General features: G+C 41.2%; 1 protein-coding gene across 1 annotated transcript in view; it reads right to left on the reverse strand.

The window, feature by feature from the left end:
- Positions 1-22,878, reverse strand: part of angpt1 (angiopoietin 1) — a 72,396-nt gene that overhangs the window by 16,779 nt on the left and 32,739 nt on the right. Inside the window, exons 5-7 of the mRNA XM_079570959.1 lie at positions 12,370-12,497; positions 10,630-10,731; positions 5,700-5,866 (exon numbers count right to left, since the gene is read on the reverse strand). Of these exons, the coding sequence (XP_079427085.1) occupies positions 5,700-5,866; positions 10,630-10,731; positions 12,370-12,497 (397 nt within the window). The remainder of the gene's footprint in view (positions 1-5,699; positions 5,867-10,629; positions 10,732-12,369; positions 12,498-22,878) is intronic.

Consider the following 22,878-nt stretch of genomic DNA (forward strand, 5'->3'; position numbering starts at 1 on the left):
GTCACAATGTTTTCATTCAACATATTTATACAAATGTTAAATTATAGTAATTATCCAAATGTGCTGATGTGATGGAAAATCCTGCAACAACATCTGCAGATCACTAATTACATTTGAGACACAGTTTGCTGAAAAGGGGCACTTTTTTTTTTTTTTTGCTTACGTTTGGAGCCACTTGAATCAAAACTGAGAAGAAAAAAATACTGGTTTCTGTCACAATTATCGCAGGCTGTGGTCCAGTAGAAAACATCACAGAATGGACCAGTCGAGGAGAGCTGCTGAAAGCTATAATGAGCTCTCATTAAATCTTGTACACACTGAACGGACTATCTGCATTCAAGTAATTTTCCACTTTGTGCACAGAAATAATACTGGACAGAACTGAAAACATAGATTACGATAATTATACAGCAACATTCCTCTCTAATAAATTGCTCCTTTTGATCCGATTATATGAATAAGAGAATGAAACATTCCACAAGCAAAACTCAACACGATCAGTTATAACGACTGTTGTTCTATACCTTTCTAACATTTCTCTTTTGTGATCTAATGTCAAAGCCACAAAACAGTTTCAAACGTTGAAAATGGTCCGCTTTATTGAGGATGTGACATTTGAAGAAGACAAACAAGACTATTATGGATCACTTGTGCTAATAATTAGACTCATCCACATGTGTGCCCATCCTGTTGCTCCTGTCTATAATCGCCCAACGTTACATCATTTACAATTTACCACAAAAACAGTCCACAAATGCGCGCCATAAAGGCATTCTCTCCACTTAATACCAGGGAATATGCCAAAATACCTCAAAGTGATGTCACATTTATTGCCACTCTCACCCACGTCACTGGAATCATTAGCCAAACCATAAAGTTTTTAAAATAAACGTTTTATTCCCCAATGGCTTTCCAACTGCACAGGAACAGTGATGCCAAAAGCTAAGAGCAGCGCGGCTAATAAATGTGACATTTATTCTGTGGCTGTGCTTCGGATTAGAAGGATTTAGGAGCATATACGGTATTTCAGATGGGAATAATTGCACATTTATTTTGAGACTTGCTAAATAGAACATACCTTTATGAAATCTTTAGACTATACATTAAAGGAAGCAGAATTTTCTCCCTGGATGTCAAAGTAAGTAGGTGAGTGCATCCTGGCCACATCTGTCCAAGTGATGTGGATGCAATCACTGTGGGTCAAAGTATTCAATCAATTCTTCATATTTGATGTAGTAATAGCGACTCTTTATAGTATATGTAACTGAATAGAAAGTTCAGAGAGAACATCTACCCCGACTGCACTACTCTAATGAAAGTACTTCGCTGGTATTTCTCCATTGGGATTCAAAGTTCAGTAGAAAACTCAAGTTTTGTATTGCGGTTTCAGCGCCTGCAACTCATTAAATGCACCATGCTTTTTAATGAGGCATAAACGAAACATGAATTCTTAGAAATAACAACAGATAGAAATGATGTCCCGCTTATTGATGGTCGTCTGCAAACAAGCTGCGGTTTACAACAAGTGAAAGCAACTGAGCCTGGAGGAGGATTGCTACTGCTGTTATCATCTAATGTTGCGATAATAGCGTCCTCATCATCATCATCATCATCACTATTATGCTACTGATGAGGTGGAGCAGATATGGTTAACCCTTGCCATTCATAGTGTTTCTAATTTCCGCAGGTCAGGTTAAAGTAACTAGGATGCACTGATCCATTACTGGTATTGTATATCGGAACAAAAGCCGCTTCTAGTTGTAACATGCTAATGCTTATGAAATTGTGTTCACGGAATAGGCCTAATTTAGCCTAACTGTATTTAAATAGGGAAAACGTGGAAGAGCTTGGTAGCTTCTAGCTTCACGCCAGTTTGGAGCTATAGGAATATGCTGGGAGAGGCTTAATGCTAAATGCTAACACCGTCTTTGGTCTATTTGCGTGACTGAGCGCACATGCAAAGACCAGACAGCTACGCATCAACTCCTCTAAGCTCAGGTAAGAACATATCACTTTATCCATCTCACACTGGGGAAAAGAGGACCATTCACTTTTTCACTTGGTATTGGTCTCTTGGTATTGGTAAATATCAGATATCTGCAGATACTCACGCCCCCAGTATCGGTATGTATCTGTGAATGGTCTCAACTTATGTAGCACTTTTACCCAAAGGCAAGGCAAGGCAACTTTATTTATACTGCACATTTCGTACACAAGGCAACTCAATGCGCCTGTGAATCAGAGCGTCTCTAAAAATAACACTGTATGTGACGTTTAGCCTAACATAGTTATGGTTTGGTATATAGAGGGACTTAGAAGGATATACTATTCACAGTGGGGATAATTGCACACCTTCTGCCCCTCTCACTCTAAGAGCGGCTTCACACTATATTTGAGCTGGCAGAGGGACAGACATGTCCTGGCTCAATATTGTTTATGATGGATGCCCAGTTATGAGCATCGTTTGACTCTGGCTATTACATTTATTCTGTTTTGCTTTTGTAACCGGCGTCTGGTCTCAGTGACTGTTCACAGTGAGTAGTAGTAAGTCTCTCTCAGTGTTTGTGTGCCGAGTGCTGACGCAGGCTCGTTCCAGTAAACCAGCAGGGCCCCAAAAGGACAGAAAATCATCCAAAATCAACTGCGAGATAAAGCGGTGTATCATTAACACAACCTCAGCGTTACAAACAGAATCTTGTGAAATCTAATGCAGATTGTTTGACGTTTAAAAGCAGCGAGGTGCCAAGGTGAAAAGCGCAGAGGCAGAAAGTGGTGGCGCAGTTTGTTTGGGAAAAGGCCATCTGGCGGCTTTTGGCCTGGATTACAGACAAGCAACGTGTGATTGTCATGCCACAAGTATTTTTCAAGAACAAATCTATTTTAGGAGATCACATGGTCAAAACAGTTTGCTTTCACAAAGGCTTCAGTGGGACTAAACTATTAAGGCTCTTATTTATGGATCATATTGAGAGCGTGGTTTGAATACAAAAAACAAACTCTATGCTTCTGAGACTTGGTTAATCTGTTTGTAAACTGTCTGGAAAAGGTATTCATCAACTATATGTTGCCAATGTACTGACAAATAGAAAGACTACTGCCAGAATAGGCATCTGGCGACACAGCTAGAGCAATATGCACTGGGCGGGAGATCCAGCTTAAAAAAACGAATACATTTTGTGCCAGTTTCAAGCTGGATCAAATAAGAGTTGCATTATCCCAAATCTGTACATTATAAAAAAAAGGGGTTTGCGTTTTTAAAGACAAGGCCGAACACAATGAATGTATTAGGAACTAAAACACTGCTTTACCAAATACGTATGTCTGCACTATCAGCAACACATCCATTTGCAAATAGTCTGTCAATGTGATTTCAGATTAATTTCCTATTTTTAAACTGCCAAATGCATCTTAAGTCTACATTCTCCACTGTTCACTGCCGGCGTCACACAAAAATGTGTCACTGTGCGATTTGCCAAACACTAAAATGAGTTGATCCTTTTCACATTTCCACTGCAAAGCCTAATCCGTGTAACAATAAGCCCGTCAACCCATTGGAACGTTAGTTGCTCTATCCAGAATTTACTGATGAAGAGTATCTATGTGTCAGTTTTAAATGCTTGTAGAGCCACATTTTGTCACAACACTGCATTATGTAAAAACTGTCTAAATGTGTAGTGTAATAATATGCAGCTGGTTGTCATAAATACCTATTATAACACACTTTATATTAACTGTGCACTATAACCTCTAAAGCAGGGCTTGAACTGTGTGGAATTCGCAGTAGTTTTTCCACATTGGCCGAGCATCTGCCACAGTGTGAAGCATGTTATCATTAACCCCTTAAACCGAAAGACCTTCAACCTCATATGCACAAGTCAGTCAAGAGATGAGAGAGAGGCAGGGCAGACAGTTTGGGTTAGGAAAGAATCTGAAATTTAAAACAGGAAAAAGGTCCTGGTGCAGGATTACATAACTGGACCAAGATAATGAAAGTGTCTGGAAGGCAATAATCAGCACACTTTTCTTGTTTTCTTTTGCTTTAAACCACTAAGCACCCACTGAAGAGACGGGCTCTTAGTCTGACCACAGGCAATGGTGAAATGGGAAACGCAAGAGAGAGGGTTGTAAACAAAATCCACTCAATTACACGATGTCATTAAAGAGCACACTGATCCCTGCCAAAGACGGTGCATTTGGGTGACACGACAGGATTCCAACTGGAGGCTTGTTTAGGGTTAAATTTTTCATCCATTGTTCCAATATTCCTAGACCTTCACACAAGAAAAACTGTTTTCTTCAGACCATCACTATCAAGTTGTACATGTTGTCCTCAAGGTACTGGGACACAGATGTTGTTAAGTTAATTAAGAGTTCCAAGAGTCTAGCCTTTCAAAGATTCTGTTCTTTTTTGTACCACTTGAGAGTGAATTTAGACCGTTTCTGCTTCCTCATTTCTTTTAGAAGTGGCCAATATTTTACTTTGGACGGGAACAGGAAGAAAGTGGTTTAAAGATTAGTTTACATGGACTATATAATTATCTTAATACTACACGTCATGGCGACGTGTAAACAGGCAGCAACCTCTGCCTTTATGGTTTCTGTGTTCCACATTGTTTTACTTAGTCTTGTACGTCTTTTCCTTGTTTTATGGTGTTTGGTGGATTTTCTTTTACGGCAAAGAATCCATAATGGTCCTGAAGAAGCAGCTTTATAAAAGTAAACCGCTAGCTTATCAGTTAAACCCATTTGAGACCTACACATTTCTTCTTCTGAGACACTGAAGAGGCACCAAGAGCCCCCACACCTGCAGCACAGTGGAGGCGTCACAAGAGGAGCTACAGGAAACAAGGAAGGGACAAACGAGGAGGTATCCAGGCAAGACTCACAGCTAAGCCACACATGCCCTCTATTGTTCTGACGTTCACTGGAGGATAAAACAGATTACGTGCTAAGCTCTTCCCAGAAGATGGTGAAAGACTGTTGTCGAGAGGAGGGAGCTGTGAAGGAGGAGGTGGAGCTGACCAGTGCAGGACACCACGCTCTGAAACAGGGACAAGGCAACCAGCCAGGTTTCCTCCGGGTGCTACGGTTTCCCCTACCTCCAAGACATGCACTGAACACTATTTTGTTGTACGCTTGTACAATGACAAATAAAGCACTTACTTACTTACACCAAAATGAACACTAGTGTATGCCCCGTTCTTGGGCAACACACTTCCACCCACCTTGTTCATGTGTGAATGTGCGAGTAGGTGATTGGAGAGATCAGAGTTGGAATCAGAGTCAGAGCTACAATAGTAGCTTAAACCACCATTGAGCGCTGGGAGAGAATAAAAAGTGATTTCAGTAGTGCTTTGAGAAGCTCCATTTATATGTATTTCAATTTCATTTATTTAAGTCATTTCACTTTTTGTTGTTGTTTCAACAACTTTCCATTGTCGGTTTACATGATTGAAAAAGAGCACAAGAACACAAATCATATCATACTGTATGTATCTGCAGTACAGACCCTACTCGACTTCATGGATACTGTTGGTTGCTTATTGTATACACCCCACATGCATTATAGTGAGGGAGTCCTCAACATCTATGTTCCAGAAACAGCTCATTTCCATAAAAGGCCAAAATGAAGTGTTTGTGAGCTAAACCAGCCACTCCATGTGTTTGTGTGTGCAGGAGCCAACGGCAGCCTTAATTACCGGTAATTCTGCTTCTCGCTGCCGATCTGAAAGCGGTCATAGAGAGAGAAGGCCTGGTGCGCGTCCCAATCCGTCAGCTCCACTCTGAGGGCGTACTGTCTCTGCGATGTCAGCTGGTACACGAACTCATTACCCAACCAGTGCTCCCCGGACAGACTCCCAAAGCCCTGCGGAAGAGAAAAGAAAACATCAGAATCGCTGTGCAAATAATAAGAGAGTCATCGATCATTCAACAACTGAAAGATTGTTACGCTGTAGATAAATGGAATGATGTTGTCTTGGATTCACGTCTATTTTGCAGAAGTTCTTGCCACTACAAGCAAAACGTAGAACATTCATATTTCAACCAGCAATTGGTCTTAAACATTAGTCACTGGACAGTCAGTATCCATTGCATTGTGGTTGCCCTACAGGTTTACATTGCCTTAAGTAAATCCAGAAGTCCTGGAGAAGGTGTAGGGGGCACAGGTTCTCCCTATAACTGGCAAATCGCACCAAGGGTTTGAGAGTAATGTAATTTTGATTCTCTTAATGGGCTTTCGATGTGGTAGAATAACTAAACTAAACTGAACTAACAGAGTCCTGCAAATTAGCAATTAGTTTCATATTTTCCCTTCCTCTTCTAAGAGGTCTTCTTGCCTACCTCCACCTAATGTGCAAATTGTTTCCACCTGTAATCTGAAGTCACACATGTTAAACTCATTATTACTGAAGGGGCTTCTTTTTCCAAAATATAAGCTCCACGCCGGGACACTCCTTCAAACAACCGCTGAGCTCACATCTGATCAGAGCAGCTCCCGGTCACAGGCAAAGTGCATCTGACAGCAGCGGCGAGCCGGACTGAGGAGAGGGGAAGGATCTGGGAGAGAGATGACATTACAGCCCAGAGAGAGAGAGAGGGGAGAGAGAGAGGCCGTGTTTGCCTTGTGTGTGCATGGTGATGAGAAATAGGAAAGTAAATACGGGGCATTCCTCTGGCCTTAGGCATGTCCTGCTGAGTGGGAGGAAGAGAAAGCTGGGGGTTTGGGGTGTTTGTTACAAGCTATTCTTCTATAATAGTTTGGGTTTATGTTTTTGAAGAAGCTCATTAAAGGAGCTACACCTGATTTCTCTTCTAGTTATGGAATGCAATTTGTTTTGTCTTCCTTAAGTATATTGTAAACTCAGGGAAAACACCGTAGATCTAATGAGTGAAAGTGACCCTGAAAAGTGACCCTGCAAGTAGTAAAATGTGCCTACAAACATGTCCCTGTTAAGAATTGGGATCCTACAAATATGTTCGGAAGATTAGGGATGAGTTTGTACCCCCACCAACATTTCAATTTACTGGCTTCCTCTTTCATTGTTTGAAATGAAAAAAAAAACAAAAACGCCAGACTAAAATCACAAGTGATATTTAGTCTGGGGACCACCAATTCATTTTCTCGTAGGTGAGGTGTGGTTTACGATCGTCCATAGTCGTTTATTGAGCGCTACGAATGTCTATCATGCGTAAACTGCTGTAAACTTTTGAGCTAAACTATTTAGAACACGGCCTAAAGGTTGATCGAAAAATAGCGTCTCGTCTGCTGCTGTCATGCTTGATCTGTAAATAAACTTTTTTTTTTTTTAAATCCGTAAATAAACTACAAGCTTCTGTATATCGAATAGCGCGTCATCGCCTTGCCGTCCCTCCTCGTTCTGTGATTGGTTCCCAAATCCATGTTAATATTTCGGCCATGGTCCCCAGGCTGCTGTGTAGTTCGAAATGATTCGAGCGCACACAGCAGTCTGGCGTTAGCCAGGTTACGCAGACATGGGGGGAACATGCAAACTCCACACAGAAAGGCTCCATCCTTGGTTGGAATCAAACCCGGACCTTCTAACTATGAAGTACGAGCGCTAACCGCTGTACTACCATGCCTGAGAGAATGTGAGGGAAGCTTTACATGGACGTTCACACTTTTTTAACACATTTTTCTGGTAGTTTGTGTTTATACAGGGTAAATTAGATTAGATGAGATTACCATCATTTTGAAGGTGTTTGTCCTGTTTACATATATGCTAAATGCCAGGTGTTAAGACACAATGCTATTTCCATCCTATTAAAAAGTTATTACTGTGCTGTTAAGTAAAGCATGTTACCCCATATTCAAAACTTTGTTGTCCTGGCTCCTTTACTTTAATGCCCTTTATAAATGTAGCTTTTGTGATTTACTTATATCGCATTTGGCGCAGCTCTCTCTCAAAGGAGCAGCCTCGCTCTCTACCTTTCGATGTGTAACCAACTCTCCTCTAATTGACCTGATGAGATGTGGCCTTCACTGCCTCCTGCCGCGATCGGGAATTTCATCTTTGGCTCCGCAAACCGTCCCGGACCTAAATCCCGTTGACAGTTTCCTTTTGTCCGTCGCTGCTCGGGTCCGCACGCGAAAACCTGGTCCTCATCACGAATTGTCAGTTTGTTGGAGCCTTCGCGCGTATTGGGTTTCAGCGACACTTCCTCAAATGATACAAACTTATTGAAAGTGTAGGGTGTTGTGCCGTTTCTCTGGGAGCGCGGTATTAAAAGGTAGGGCTAGGATCTCCGTTGAATCGCCGCACGTGGGAGGACAAGTATGAGGTGTGAAGAGAAGTCTCCCGTGATGACAAACCGCGCCGTAATGACAGTTTAAAAGATTGATTAATGTCCACAGACCTCTCACCACTATTCTCAGTTGCCCGTAGCAGCTCAGTTCACACCATTGTTCCACATCAAATATTTAAAAATCCATCTTGACCATTTATTATTCGACGACTGAGGCCTTTGGAGACTCTTCAGTGTGGAAATGAAGAGAGAGATTGCAGGCGGTTGAGCAGACAGGGAGTAATAAGACGTTTGATGGACAACGCAAATGTCGAAGTACGAAGATGAAAGTTTGTAAGTGGGCCCACATGTGCTATAATCTACATAATGGCTTCAGAGTGCTCGCTATGCCTGTGTTATTGGCCTCCCCTTGTGTGCCCTGTTGCGCTTCTGTTAGAACTCGATGTAACACTATGGTACATGCAAATTTACACATGTCCTTCAGGATAGAGAGAAGAGATGAACTTACGTCAAAGGTGTTGCTTTAAAGCGATATTGGACAATCTGGTGGTGGAGTGGTTAGCACGGTCCGCAAGAAGGTAGCTGCTTTTGAAATGACTGACTAATGCAGAGAAATATTGCTTATGTGAAGATTAGACAAGACCACACCCATGGACTGATAAACGTACAGTCGACATATAAGTAAATGTAAATGTAAGGCATGTCTGCCCACACACAGAGTAATGACCTGTACAGGCGCTGATACAGAGATGGACTCACACTCCCCAGTAGATAAACAATCTTTTACTAGCAACATTAATAATTGTTGCATAGGTTTACTTGATTAATAATTCTGTGATCTGTCATGCCACATGTTGCCTTTATGATATTGTTCTGAGGTCATCAGTAGCCAGTGTTGGGAACTCAATCATTTAATTTCAGTTTCATAACATTAATAAGAAAGAAAAGATCAAAACAGCCGGGGTTAGGTCGGTCCTTCTGAGCTGGGCATTTGCAAAGGGCTTTTACATCCCATATTAGTGGGATATAAGTTTGGTACAGGCGAGTAACAGGTGTAGCCTTAATCATAAGCCACTTTTATCCATGAATATAATGCAAATAAAGTATGGAAGTATTCAAAGTATTCAGATCCACAATACTTTGACTGGACAAAGTAATGGAATACGGTACTAAATACATTTTATTCAGTAAAAATGAAATACAATTTCAAAGTATTCTCTCCGACACTGTCAGTAGTGTATGACCTCTTATTTTGCATTAGTGGTCATCACTAGCCTAAGGCCCATGGTTGTTATAGTACACTATAAATACTATGGGCCATAGGTGGGGTATAATCTTGACAACAGCCACATTGCAAGATGGACAAAGTAACCAACACTTGCATGTCTTTGCACCTATAGTAAAATGAGAATATATGAGGTATGCACTTGCTTCATATTAAAGACAACCATCAACGTTCTGGACACAAATAACAACAATACTCAAAGTTGACACTCATTTGGCTTCTGTGGTCAGGCCGTTGCCATGCTGAGCAGGATTTCCAGTGTCAATAATTGAATTGTATTTCTTTAGTTTTAATCCATACGTTTTTAGAGATATTACAAGCGAAAGCCTCTCTTCATCAGTGTGATGAATGGCTTAACTCTAAAGAGATGAAAGGCAAAATAAACGGTAAACTTTAAAGAGGATCACCTGACCTCCACCTGCGAACTGACAGTTAGTGAAAAGTTATACAACGCTGACACTCAGAGCAAACAGCGGAGAGACGGCTGCCAGAAATAATAAATGCAGTTTAGTGCTAAACCAGCGACCCCCCAACACAAATACGCACGGGTTTCCCTGTGATGACAAGCAGACAATTTTCAGCACAACACCTGGCAGCGACGAGACCAGAGACTAAACAAATGTTTAGTGATTTCTGTGATAATTTCCTGTTGGAAAGAGGGAAGAAAAGCAGCGCGTTGGCCAAGGAGCAACAGTATGGCTAATACTGAAACAACAGGGGAACGATATAGATAAGGATAATTTGAACTTGGATCTAAAGCTGCCGTTTTCAATATACGCACTAACGCCAGAATACACACATTGTATGACAATATATATATATTTTAGAATCAAGAGTGTGCAACCTGCTAGCTTAGTTGTAATGTATAGAAGTGTGGATTCTCTGCGCTCATTCCTCAACTTTATTCTGTTTATTCTGAAAGGTTCCACTTTCAAGCACTGACCACATCTTGCAATCAAAAAAGCCAAACAGTGTCCAAGATTGGACTCATACTTACAGTGGTGTCTAGAAGGTGTAAAAAAATGGCTATGCAAAGGTTGGTGAGAAAAGCAAATAGATCAGCTTTGTATGTGTTGTACCATTTTGTACTCCTTCCACGTTCGCTGAAAGTCCACGCTGCCGTCTTCCCTGCGCTGAATGACCGTCCAACCTCCACCAGCTGTTTCCATATTACAGTAAACCTAAAAAAAAAAGAAGGAAATTCAAGACATGTCAACGGCAAAGTTCAAAATGTACAGTATCTTCTGATTCACTGTCGTAGATGACACTAACGGGTGAAATCAAGTGGCAATCTTTCTTATACTCCTGTATTAATGAAACACTTGTGGTGCATTTTAAAACATTCTACTATCAAGAAATAATTCACAAATATTTGTTATATCCTGTTTTGATGTAATGATCATATCGAAAGTGACCACTGCTGAAGACTTTTTCCCCAAATGTTGCACAACTGGCTCCAACTTTTACAGTAACTTTCAGTGAAATGAACAAACAGTGAAAGGTCATTTGGACAATTATTTACTTTGGTCCCTCCTTTTCCCTGTTTTAAGAGTGAATCATCTGCAGGAATGTGGCGTATCTCCGTCCTCCTCAAACTCAATCAGCGTCGTCTCCCTCTGCTCCGTCGGCCATGTTGGACCCCCATCAGAAACACCCCTGACACTATGCACTTTCTCGGGGCAGTAATCGATACAGTGGTTATTTGGTAACAACAGACACCTTGAGCCCTCGTATACGTGAGTGTGTGTAGCTGAAGACACACGGCTCTATTTATTGGACTCATTGTTTTCGGGAGCAGAGGAGCAGGGTCCTCACCTCAGACGCCCCACGCAGCTGAGCACACATGAACGCAGCCTGGATGTGATTAAGCGGGCGCCCCGCGACTCAATCACAGGCGCAGAATTAAAGGCAGAGCGGAGGTGTCCAGCAGCTACGGCGCTAAAGTCAGCACCAGTGTTTTGACATGTTTAAGTGAGAAATTGGCCCAAAAAGAGCCATTAATGCACAAATAGTTTCTCAATAACACATCTTTGTTGGTCTATTTCAAAATCCCACTGCTTTGTTCCACGGATTCTCAAAACAAAAGTGACTTCCGCCCGTCAGTTCCTAGAGACTATATAAATATTGTAAATTCCAGGAAATGAGACTCCCCAGTGCCAATAGATTACGTTTTTGACCGTTTTGTATTTGTATTTTTTTTAGGTGAGTATTGCAGGGTACGTATTGAGCATAAAATATTAATATTCTTCTGCTTCTTCTTCTGCTGCTTCATCTGCGTCTTCTTCTTCTTTATCTGCTTCTTCTTCTGCTTCTTTATCTGCTTCTTCTTCTTCCGTTTCTCCTTCCTCTTCTTCTGCCTCTTCATCTGCTTCCTCTTCTGCTTCTTCATCTGCTTCTTCTGCCTGTTCTTCTGCTTTTTCTTCTGCTTCTTTATCTGCTTCTTCTTCTGCTTCTACTTCTTCTGCTTCTGCTGCTACTTCCGCTTCTTCTTCTATACTATATTTGTCTTATTGTTCAGTACTTCACATGTTCACACTTATGTTCACAGACATGCATTGTAAATGAAGGACCAGTTGTGGACTTCAGAATAAACTTCAGAATAATATTACTCAAATTGAAGTAAAAGTACTAGGTCATAATACTGTTCAAAAAGAACCAGTACTTCAAAATGTTACATGCACTCGACTAAATGTAAGTCAGTTCTACTCATTTGTGCCAAAAGTTATTCATTTTAAAGGTTATGATTGGAAGAGATGGTAGATTTAAAACACCCTCAGGGAGTAGTTGTTGCCTCTCTTGTGTTCATTGTAAGCTCTTACCTTCTTGGTTTCCTGAGAACTGAGCTGGATGGTGTAGACTCCATTTTTGCGGATTCTGTTTTGATATAGATCCGCACAGTCCCGAAACCTTTTCTCCTCTTCTACAGTCTGCGTACTGTTGGGTACAACTGAGGAAAAAGAAAAAAAAAGGATGGTCAAGAGAAAAGCTGAGGTAAATGCAGCATACTGTTGAAATGGACCTATATTTGGGTGTAAAGATTTGTCAGAAAGTGAAGGAAGCTGCATGCTCAATGTAGTTTATAGTAGTAAATATAAATGTAATCTAATTTTGAATACACACACAAAAGCAGACAGGAGCTGAAAACAAAGCAACACAAGTGAAGTACGGGCTTCCTGTTACAACAAGTGGCGTGTATTTACATTTAGACGTCGTCATATTGAAAGAGAAAAAGTCCCTTCCGATTTTTGCTTTCTCTTCTTTTGACCCGATCCATAGCTTCCCGTATGGGGGCCCTATCTCTCTTCACACCATTTGCTTTTATTGTTGAACAAGCCGGACTTCAGAGAGCGGCGGGAGGAAGCCGCGGGATTATTTGGGTGTATTGGCTGACCATTTTGACAAAGTATAATGTGTCCGTGACAAGGATCTCCTGCCGAGACAGGTTGACAGAGTGGGCCCATAGAGCTCAAAAGTCTAACACAACAAAGGCTAAAGCTGTCGGGAGGTAATTTTCCCCCAAGTTTTTCTGACAGCGGGGGGACGTTCTGAGGGTCAGAGGGATCGGCTTTGGGAGAGAGGAGGAGGAGGCGCTGTGCATTGAGTCGGCAAAGAATCCAGCTGTTTGAGTGAGCCAGAGATGGAAGAATTAACTTGATGTTTTATCCAATTTACCAAATTCTTGTAATTTACTTTAGATTCTACTAACAATTGTGCAGAATGAAGGTATAGAACGTGAAATCAATCGACTTCGGGTCCTTATAAAAAACTTTGGGCAGAGTGCAGGATGTTTCCTAAATGCACATGGGTTCCTCCCTCGTCTCCTACAGCACCTGCCCTACGTTTTTCATGTGCAAAGTCATACACTTTGAATGAGAAAAACATTTAACACACATGTGAAGTCCGTGGTCGCTGTTAGAAGAGCCTGTTGTGTTGTAGCTTGAAGGTAACCTAGATGAACAGTGACCTTCTCCTCCACAAATTGTCACAACAACATCAGGGAACTGTCCTGCTAAGAAATCCGAAACGTTGCCCAGGTCAGGACAGGGAACAAGCAGATACAAGGTCCGTGTGAACAAGTTATGAGCAGCTTTTTAGAATAAATAAATAAATGGGTGGTGCCAGTAACAAGAAAACCCCCTACCTACTTTATCGGTTTATATGTTTTCTGACAAAGCCCCTCGAGGAGAGATGCAAAATGTCTTCAATACTGAAACAACCCAGTTCAAAAGAGCTGAAAGCAGGGGTCCTCAAACTATGGGCCGCGGGCCAAAAGCGGCCCACGAGGTGATTTAACCTGGCCCCTGACTTGTAGAGCACCAATCCCTGAGTATGTCAAAAAAAAAAGTACGTCTCTAGCCCATTCCTGTGCGGAGTTATGATTTTTTTTAATACTAAATAACTAGTATGCTCATTCCAGCCACTAGGGGGCAAGCTAGATAAATAAAAAAGAATTCCACACATGTCCAGCAGGGCCACAGACAAATGAGATCGGGATATAAACAACACATTATAGCCACATGGTAAATGCAGCTTACCACCACCGAGTGTGGAGTGAATGAATAATGACTACAGTACTTTGAGAAACTTGTGACACGTGTAAGCAGTTATTACTTTGGTCACATTACGCAATGATGTTTTATTTGAAAATAAAAATAAATGGAATACCTGTGGTATTTCAAATTAAAACAAAGTATGAAGTATGATGACTATTTTTGCAAACCACTACAACTAAACAAATATGTGCCTGGAATCAAGTGTTGATCTTGTGGATATAGTAGTGGGGATGACTGTGCCAGGCTGGTAATCTCTACTCAACAACAGACAACAAATAACATAGAAACAATGAAGTACAGGCGCTAGAGCTGGTAAAGACCTTGACTGAGGCTCCTCCTACTGGCAGCTGTAGGAATAACTTATTAAAAAAACATTATGGACTTTAATAATGTTGACAGTTTGGGGTTTTAACAATTACACAACTGTAATCAGGAAATACAGAACAAGGCGCTGACACCGTAGAAGAGGAAACACAGCTTTGCTCAAAGCTGCTTGAATGTAGTACAATACTACTCCAGGTCTGTCTTTGATGAGGGAGTGTTATAACATGGTTTAAAGCTCAAAACTTTGATTTTGTATAATATGTCCACTTTAAGAACCTTTGTTTATAATGAAAACCTCCAGAACGACCAAGAACCACCAACACCCAGTCCGGGAACTAAACCCTAAACCTTCTTGCTACTAAAGGCCCTGTACATCAAGCAGTTTACTGTAAGTTCTGTGTATTAGTTCAATTCTCATTAGACGATAAGACGATGAGGAGAAAGTGTCTTTGCATTCACACCGTGTACAATTATTTCACAATCAGATCCCTCGCTGTGGAAGAGTCTTAGGAGCGGCCCTCTCAAACAGCGTGCTCCCCAGCTCTCCAAATATTATTTATGTGCCAATATTTATTTACAGAAACATATTTAGTGGTTCAGTGGGGACTCGTGGGCTGCGGGGGGTTCATGTGAAAGGATCAGCGGGGCTTTGGCTGTTTGCATAAATCAGATGCCTTTTGCCAAATGAGCCAAAATATTAGGAAGAAATCCGAATGACGAATGGACTGTAATGGAGTGCCGCGGACATCAGCGCTCCCATGTGTGCGCAATTAGTCTACTAATACCACTTGGACTTAAAGGGAATGTGGCCCATATTTTACTCTGGTGTATTCGTGTATGAAGTGTGCAAAATGTCATGAAATAATACCAAAGGATTCCCACAGAGAGAGCCTGAACAAGATGTATTAGGACCATTGCTATTATCTGGTGATCTGTCAACTTTAGTGACAGGGAGCTGCTTTAAAGAAGTTCAGCATCTTTGGACCAAGTGGGAAGTGTGGATTGATATTAATGGGCGGGATGAGCTCCAGGAGGAAACTGCTGTCCTGTTAGTTAAGTGAAAATGTGCAATAAAAGACAGTATACTACATATTATGTTCTTAATCTTCATGAAGCAATAGTTAAGTCATAGCACCGTTTTCTGTTATAATAATGCTAAGGTACATCCCCATTTAATACATGGGGAAATGAAGCCAAACTGTGTCGGCAATGGCAAGTTATATGTATAATGACTCTGTGAAGCAGTTCAATTTCATCCAGCTATTGTTCAAGGCATGGTTGAAAATCAGCAAGACAAAGTATATGTAAACTGAGCAGTAGACTAGTACATCAGTGGCAGCGCTGGGCGATTTGGCCAAAAAATAAAACCTTTTTTTTTTCCCTCAGTATACACAATTATGATTTGAATCGATTCAGCTCATTTATATCTAGATATATATACATTATACAATAATTAAAAATGATTGCTTCTGTTTGAATATGCCTATTTCCCAAGTCAAACTTGTTAGTTATATGCCTTGTCTGCTCTCAAAAGTAAAACTTTATAACAAGCCATAGAATTTTCAAAGCCATTTTACTTTAATTTGCTTTAATTCAAAGCGCTTTGAGTACTTAAAGCAGGTAGAAAGGAGCTATAAAAATGTGACCATTTACCATTTTGAAAACACAACATGTGGCCTTTGTAAAGCAGCCGAGATCGTCAGAAAGTTGCTGCGTTCTCCACTGGTGCTATTTCTGAAACGTTGCTAGATTGATCACGCGACGCACGTCAGGAGTTTTACAATTTAGCCATTTTCCACACTGTCTGTTTTCAAAAGCATGAATTAATCCAATCAGTTACATTTATTGCCAACCCTAATCAGTGGACACGTTTAATATAGACAATAAAACCACAGAGGTCACATGCAAGTGAAGTATTTTGTCCCCTCTCCAAATCTGGATGAGGGACGTCTTATCGGGGAAGCATCAGGGATATGCAAAACAATGCAAAAGAGGAGGAGATGACTTGTTGTGGAAATCCCAACAGGGAAAAGTCACAAGATAGAAAATGTCCATGAAGACAGGGATGGTGAGGTTAAGTCAACACACATGCGTTTGGATTTTGATGCTTCAAATAAAAGCGCCCACAATGTTCAAACTCATGAAGCCAAAACTCACATGAATTGGAACAAGCTTGTCCCCACAGATAAAAAGACATGTTTTCATTTGATGCAGAAAGTGAAAGAAGACGACCAGGCTGTGCACACATGAGGCCTGTGCCAGTCATCTGTATCTGATAGACCATCTACAAGCAATAGGATTGTCTGTTCTTTATCTGTCAGTGGGTAAATATTCTATTCGACAAGCACCATATCCATTTGGGGGCAGGACATTATATTGCTAAGATGTCCTCATGATCACCGTATTCCTTCTATGCTTTTGCAAACCATTTAAAACAAAAAAGCATAACTTAAAATGAACAAAAGCTCAGTTTAAGTAATATTGTCCTAATTTAGTGCTAATTTTGATATTGTGTTCAAATGGTTAAGCCAATATTGCAATAGTACTGTACTTTTTTCCCTCGTATCGCAGGAGATACAAATACAAAAGCTGCACACGATCCAATTTTGTGTAGCATTTTTTCCGATTGACCCATCAAAATGTCTTATTTTCTAAAGCAGCATATTGTTAGTAGAGCATTAAACCAAATGCAGCTTTAACTGCGGTGATTGTTAATCTTGTGGGTTTTCAGAGTGATTGTCCAATTTGAGGCCCACGGCTAAACGTTGACAAAGTTAAAGAGTGAGCTGTAAAAACACGCTGAATGCCGGTGAGTCTCCGGGATAATAGCTCTCTGTAAAACTCAATCATATTTAACAGCCACAGCCTAAACCTGAGCTCTATTACGGTTAATGGCGGAGAGCGGCTCGTTGGCTCATAATGAGCTCGTGTAATGGCCACAGCCTAAACAACTGGACTGCTGCATCGCCACATCAAAGACCCGCGGACCCGTCTCACCGATGTGGAGAGACCCTTTTCCTTTTCAGCATTTACAGTACATGGTCAGCTCAGGAAGTATCTTTATTAGATCTCCACGCATCCTTTGTTACAGGGTTCAATTTGCCAAACCAAAAGTTCTTAAGCCGTTGTTTGTACCTCAACCTTGTCAGCAGCTAATGATCTTCAAGCTAACATTAAGGAGGGGGTGCTATGCTTTGTGCAAGAATTTGGCAATCATGTCAGACATATTTATCATTATCTTACACTGTTTTGTTTAGAAAATGCAGTATTTATCTAAAACAGCTGATAAAAAAATATCCAGTTTCACTTCCTGATCCTCCAACTGAGCTAGCATATGGCTGTAGTGACGCTAGTGTTTTACTAAGAGTTTTTACTTTGCGATGAGAGGGTTAAGTTTATCAGGAGATTAAGAGGTGAGGAATGCATTTCTTGGATATGTAGGACCTCAGAAGGAGCTTTTTGGAAGAGCTCTTTTGGAGCTGTTGCCACGCTGCATTACGCAGATTACTCAAAGATGCGTTATCGGCTCCAAACACAACTCCAGGTATGTTCTTGGTAAGATAACATTGTAAAAACCTCCAAAAAGTCGACTTTTCCAATACAATCCCCTCTTTTAGGGCTTATGACATCATCAACCAAACAATTATCATTATTATTATATATTTGTAAAGCCCAAAATCAGAACCACAGTCGGCTCACAGGGCTTTGCACTACTGTACGTGGGTCTGTATCTGTGTCTGTGGCGCTGTCTCACTCTTTGCCAACCAGATTTACCTTTTGGTCCAAATAAAATTACCTTGAACCTTTCCAAGCATTGCTGATTTGATCAAGGCCGGTTTGGAAGTCAACAACGAGACAGATATTAAACCGTGACACTGTAAGTCCAAAAGTCAAACAGATGGATGATTGTCCTTCGACCCTCCTCGATATCCTTCTCAGAAAGGAAAACTCAACAAACTGACAAAGAAAGAGAAACCTAAAAGACAACCACATTGAAGACGAGATGGGCTTTAATGGACTGTGCAAAATGGACAGTTTCTCCAGTTCTAGATTAACTACAAGGTTGGCGTTATACTTACATAATATAAAGCAAAGTGGACGACATTAAAAGTCTCTTTCAAATTGACTGACAATTACGGGTTTTAGAATGTTTTATATGTGAAGTTTCTAAATTCTTCAACACGTAAGTACTTTTTATGACTCTGCTTGTAAATGGATTAATAGAGATTTAGTGCTAAACCTCTCCACAAGCTGTTTCCCCCCCCCCCAAAAGCAAAGTCAAAGACAATTTGAGTCCCATCTGAGAGGAAATGCTGCGGCTCAGTTTTCAAAACAGTCTCAGAGCAGCAGACGCCACTGGATGCCGTGAAACACTAAACCCGCGCTCTGTATGAACACTCTAATCTCCGCAAACAAACAAAGCCTTCCGCGAGCAGAGGAACACGGCACTGCTCCGCCGTCGCTTCACGAGGGTTTCGTTGAAAAGCTGAGTGCAGCGAGAGAGGTTTGTCGGTGTCAGTGATATACCCGTCTCCTCCTACACCTCCTCCGGACCGGGCTTCCCTCGGGGCCCATCAAAGTTTGAGTGATTCGGGCTGGAGCGAGGAGAAGGAGGAAAGATTGAAACTCTGACACGGCTCCAGACCAACCACAGGCTTCAACCTATATAGCGCTTTTCTACCTTCATTAGGCCCAAGCGCTTTACAGAAAGGAACCAGCCACCCATTCATGCTCTTATTCATACTCCAATGCTTCATGGTCCCTGTAATACCATGGCAAAAATGTTATTTCCAAAGGAAATCTAAGGGCTATACAAATGCAGACATCGCTTCAATCAATTTAATAAACACCGTCACTGTATTGATTGATCAAATGAAATAGGGAATTTTATTGTAACCACAGTAATAATCTAATAATGTTTTGTGTCACTAGCTCATCCATCTACACATGTTCTGGCTGTGTATAACTCATGGCCAGTGTGACACTATCTACCAGTTCTTATGGATTCACATGGTACTGTTTTGATTGACTGTAATTTCATGCTGTGACTAACAAACACTGACAGAACCAATCAAAAAAAGTGTGGATTGTCTTCAAACAGGAGATTACTATTTGTATGTACAAATACAATGGTGCGGAAGAGAGAAAAAACAAAACAAAAAACATATAGAGGTGCCACTTTCTGTAGAAGAAGTAGAAATTAGTAGTAGTAGAAATTGATTGTCTCCGTGGGGTAATTCATTTGCAGTGAGTGGAAATACACAAAGACAACAATGACCACAGCGGACAGATCCAAACATTGACAACATACAGTACATAGAACAAACCACGGCCTGTCACTCTCACCTACATTCCTTAAAGGAATAGGCCACCGTTTTTACATACTAAAATATGTTCTTAGCTCACTTTAGTCGAGTTAATATATCCCCGTCTGGTCTTTGTCCGCGCGCTCTGTCACGCAAACGGAGCACATACGCAGCCTCTCCCACATGTCATATAGCTCCGAAAAAGCTCACGATAGAAGCTACCAAGCTCTTCCACGTGTTCCCTATTTAAATAAAGTTACGTGAAGTGTTTTCATGCGAAGTATATTTACACAGAAATGTAGCGTGTCGATTTTATAAGCAAATAAAAAGGGGGACTATATTGTGAGGCGTAATGATACGAGGAGTAAAACGTCCGCGCAGTAACTCCTAAAGGTTATTGACGGAAGTGAGCGGGGGAAGTCTTTAGGAGTTACTACGCGGACGTTTTGCTCCTCGTATCATTACGCCTCACAATATAGTCCCCCTTTTTATTTGCTTATAAAATCGACATGCTACATTTCTGTGTAAATATACTTCGCATGAAAACACTTCACGTAACTTTATTTAAATAGGGAACACGTGGAAGAGCTTGGTAGCTTCTATCGTGAGCTTTTTCGGAGCTATATGACATGTGGGAGAGGCTGCGTATGTGCTCCGTTTGCGTGACAGAGCGCACGGACAAAGACCAGACGGGGATATATTAACACGTCTAAAGTGAGGTAAGAACATATCTTAGTATGTAAAAACGGTGGCCTATTCCTTTAAAACCTTCTCTGACAGACCAGCTGTACAGAATAGAAAAATCACTGTTGGTTACTTCATATTGTTTAATTGTAAAATGGCTTGTGGCACAAATGGCTGCCTGGTCCTGTTTTTAGACAGGGCGGGGCACCTGTACCTTCGACCTGAGGGTAGCAGCCAATGGGCGCTTGCTGCTCTGCTTTATGACCACGACACTGGGGGCTGCCATTGCTCCGCCATTGCTGTAGTACCTCCATATCGCCACTAGGCCCCCATTATAAAGCATTGGAGTTTAGACACCTTAAAAACAACTTTAACGCCTGGTTTCAATTTTTTCAACACTAGACTAGGCTAGATATTCCTCCTGAGATAACACTGGGTTAGTCACAATTTATGAAACCAGGCTGGTTTTCGTAAGAAGAATTTTAGAAATCTCGTACTTAATGAGGGTCGGACTGTTAGCATTGGAGCAGCGCAAGCTGCACGTCACGCAAGGGCCGAGTCTACAGTGAAGATCTCGCCCGTATGTCCTTTTTATGAACATGCTTCGTCAGAGCTGGGGAGGGGGAGTCTGTAAATCCTCCATGAATTCCCCTTCGACTGTGGTCATTATGGTAAACGGGGAGGAGTGAGCAGAAGCTGTCCATTATTTTTTACAGTCTATGGTAGCAGCTCAAACTCTCTAAACAGAGGATGTTTTGAGTCCGATAATATTATGTCTGCTTTATCTAGAGCTCGAGCAAAATAAATGTCCTGCAGACCCTTCATAGGAACACCTAGGATTTTGCTTGCGACTGTACATATTTTCCTAAGGGAGTTCTTTTGCGCCTCAGTCATGGCCCCGTACCAACAGATGATAGAGAAAGTCAACAAAAGCACTGTAAAACATTTTCAACATGGTTTTATCCACCTGAAAGGACACCAGTTTCTTCATAAAATATAGTCTCTGTTGACCCTTTTTAGTGATGTAATCTGTCTGTAGTCTTGTCGTTCCAAAAACGATTCACAAAATACTGAGCCGATAGCCTCCATCTTCCAAGTTTGGGTTTTAGAAATGGTCTTGTGAGAAAATTCAGGGGGAAATCAAAACTCCATGGAGCAGCACAAGGTGTACTTTCCTTTCTCTGTAGACGTTCTGGCCACAGCATTCTTTATTAAGTGCTGACAATTGACTTTGTTGTTGTCTTTAGGCAGCTACCGGTTACAACAACCGAATCCCGAGTGGTGCTCATACTCTACATTTGTAACAACTGCACAAACCCGTTAAAACTATTCCTCACATATTTGGACAGTCGATGATGGGAACTGTCAAAAATTATGGAGAACCCTCGCAGGAGATGCAAATGAAGCAGCTGAAAATCGATCCCGGGACGCACAGAGCACTCAAGTGGAATCTCCGGAGAGCGGCGGGATTTGGGTCGAAGAGGACGCTGTGTTTGAACAACTGTGAAACAGCTAATGAGTTCAGGCCTTTTCGAGTGGAGCTATGGTCTTACATCTGCGCCGGGTCAAACTTCTACAGGCCGAAAGGGAAATCCCAGCTCCCATATAAACAGAAGGGAGGGTCTCTGAGAACTAGTGCAGAGCCAATTATTTCACAATATTCCCATGTAGTATTTTAGGAGATCGATGATTGATGCAATGAAACATGTGCCATGCTGAGTTTAAAGGCAAATTACGGGTTATGTCGAGAATAAGCAACTGAATTGTCACAAAACTAAAAACATACACAAACACGCCGGTGATAAATGTGCTCCTGATCAGCTACAATTTTCTGGTAAATAAACCGTATCCTAGTGATTGAAGGAAACAAATTCCCCAATGCCCATAAACATATTTGGGAATTCACATTTCGGACAACACTTCATCAAAGACCTGTACTTAATTTGGACAGATGATTCTGTTGAATGTTTTGGTTATGGCCATGTTTCCCTGATGGACTTCAGTTGTTTATGACAGCAACCAAAATAATCTAAATCCATGAATCTATAAAGTTATTGAAAGCTCTTGCCCCTCTGTTTGCTTCTATATTAATAGACATTCTTCTTGTGTCCTTGCCCAAATATGGATAGGGATTGAATTTGACTTTTAGCCATTGGACAAATGTATCTTATCAGAATCACTCACTAACCAAACTATCGCCTGATAAACAAACATAATCTCAGATAACTCTTGCTGTATCTTGGCAGGAAAAGGCTGTCTTGCATGAATGAGAGAGCACAAAAGTCAAGTCCACAAGACAACAAAGTCCACTTCTAGTTCTTCTTGCTCAAGAAACAAAGACTTATCCGTCCAATCAAGATATAGACTCTACACCAGATCCGAACCATGTAAGAGTCATTGTAGTTTAAAGGTAAATCCACTGTGCATGTTTTTGGTCGGTGGTTGAAAGCCAAAAAACTAT

Source organism: Gobius niger, assembly GCF_951799975.1.
Source record: "Gobius niger genome assembly, chromosome: 14".
NCBI classification, from domain to species: domain Eukaryota; kingdom Metazoa; phylum Chordata; class Actinopteri; order Gobiiformes; family Gobiidae; genus Gobius; species Gobius niger.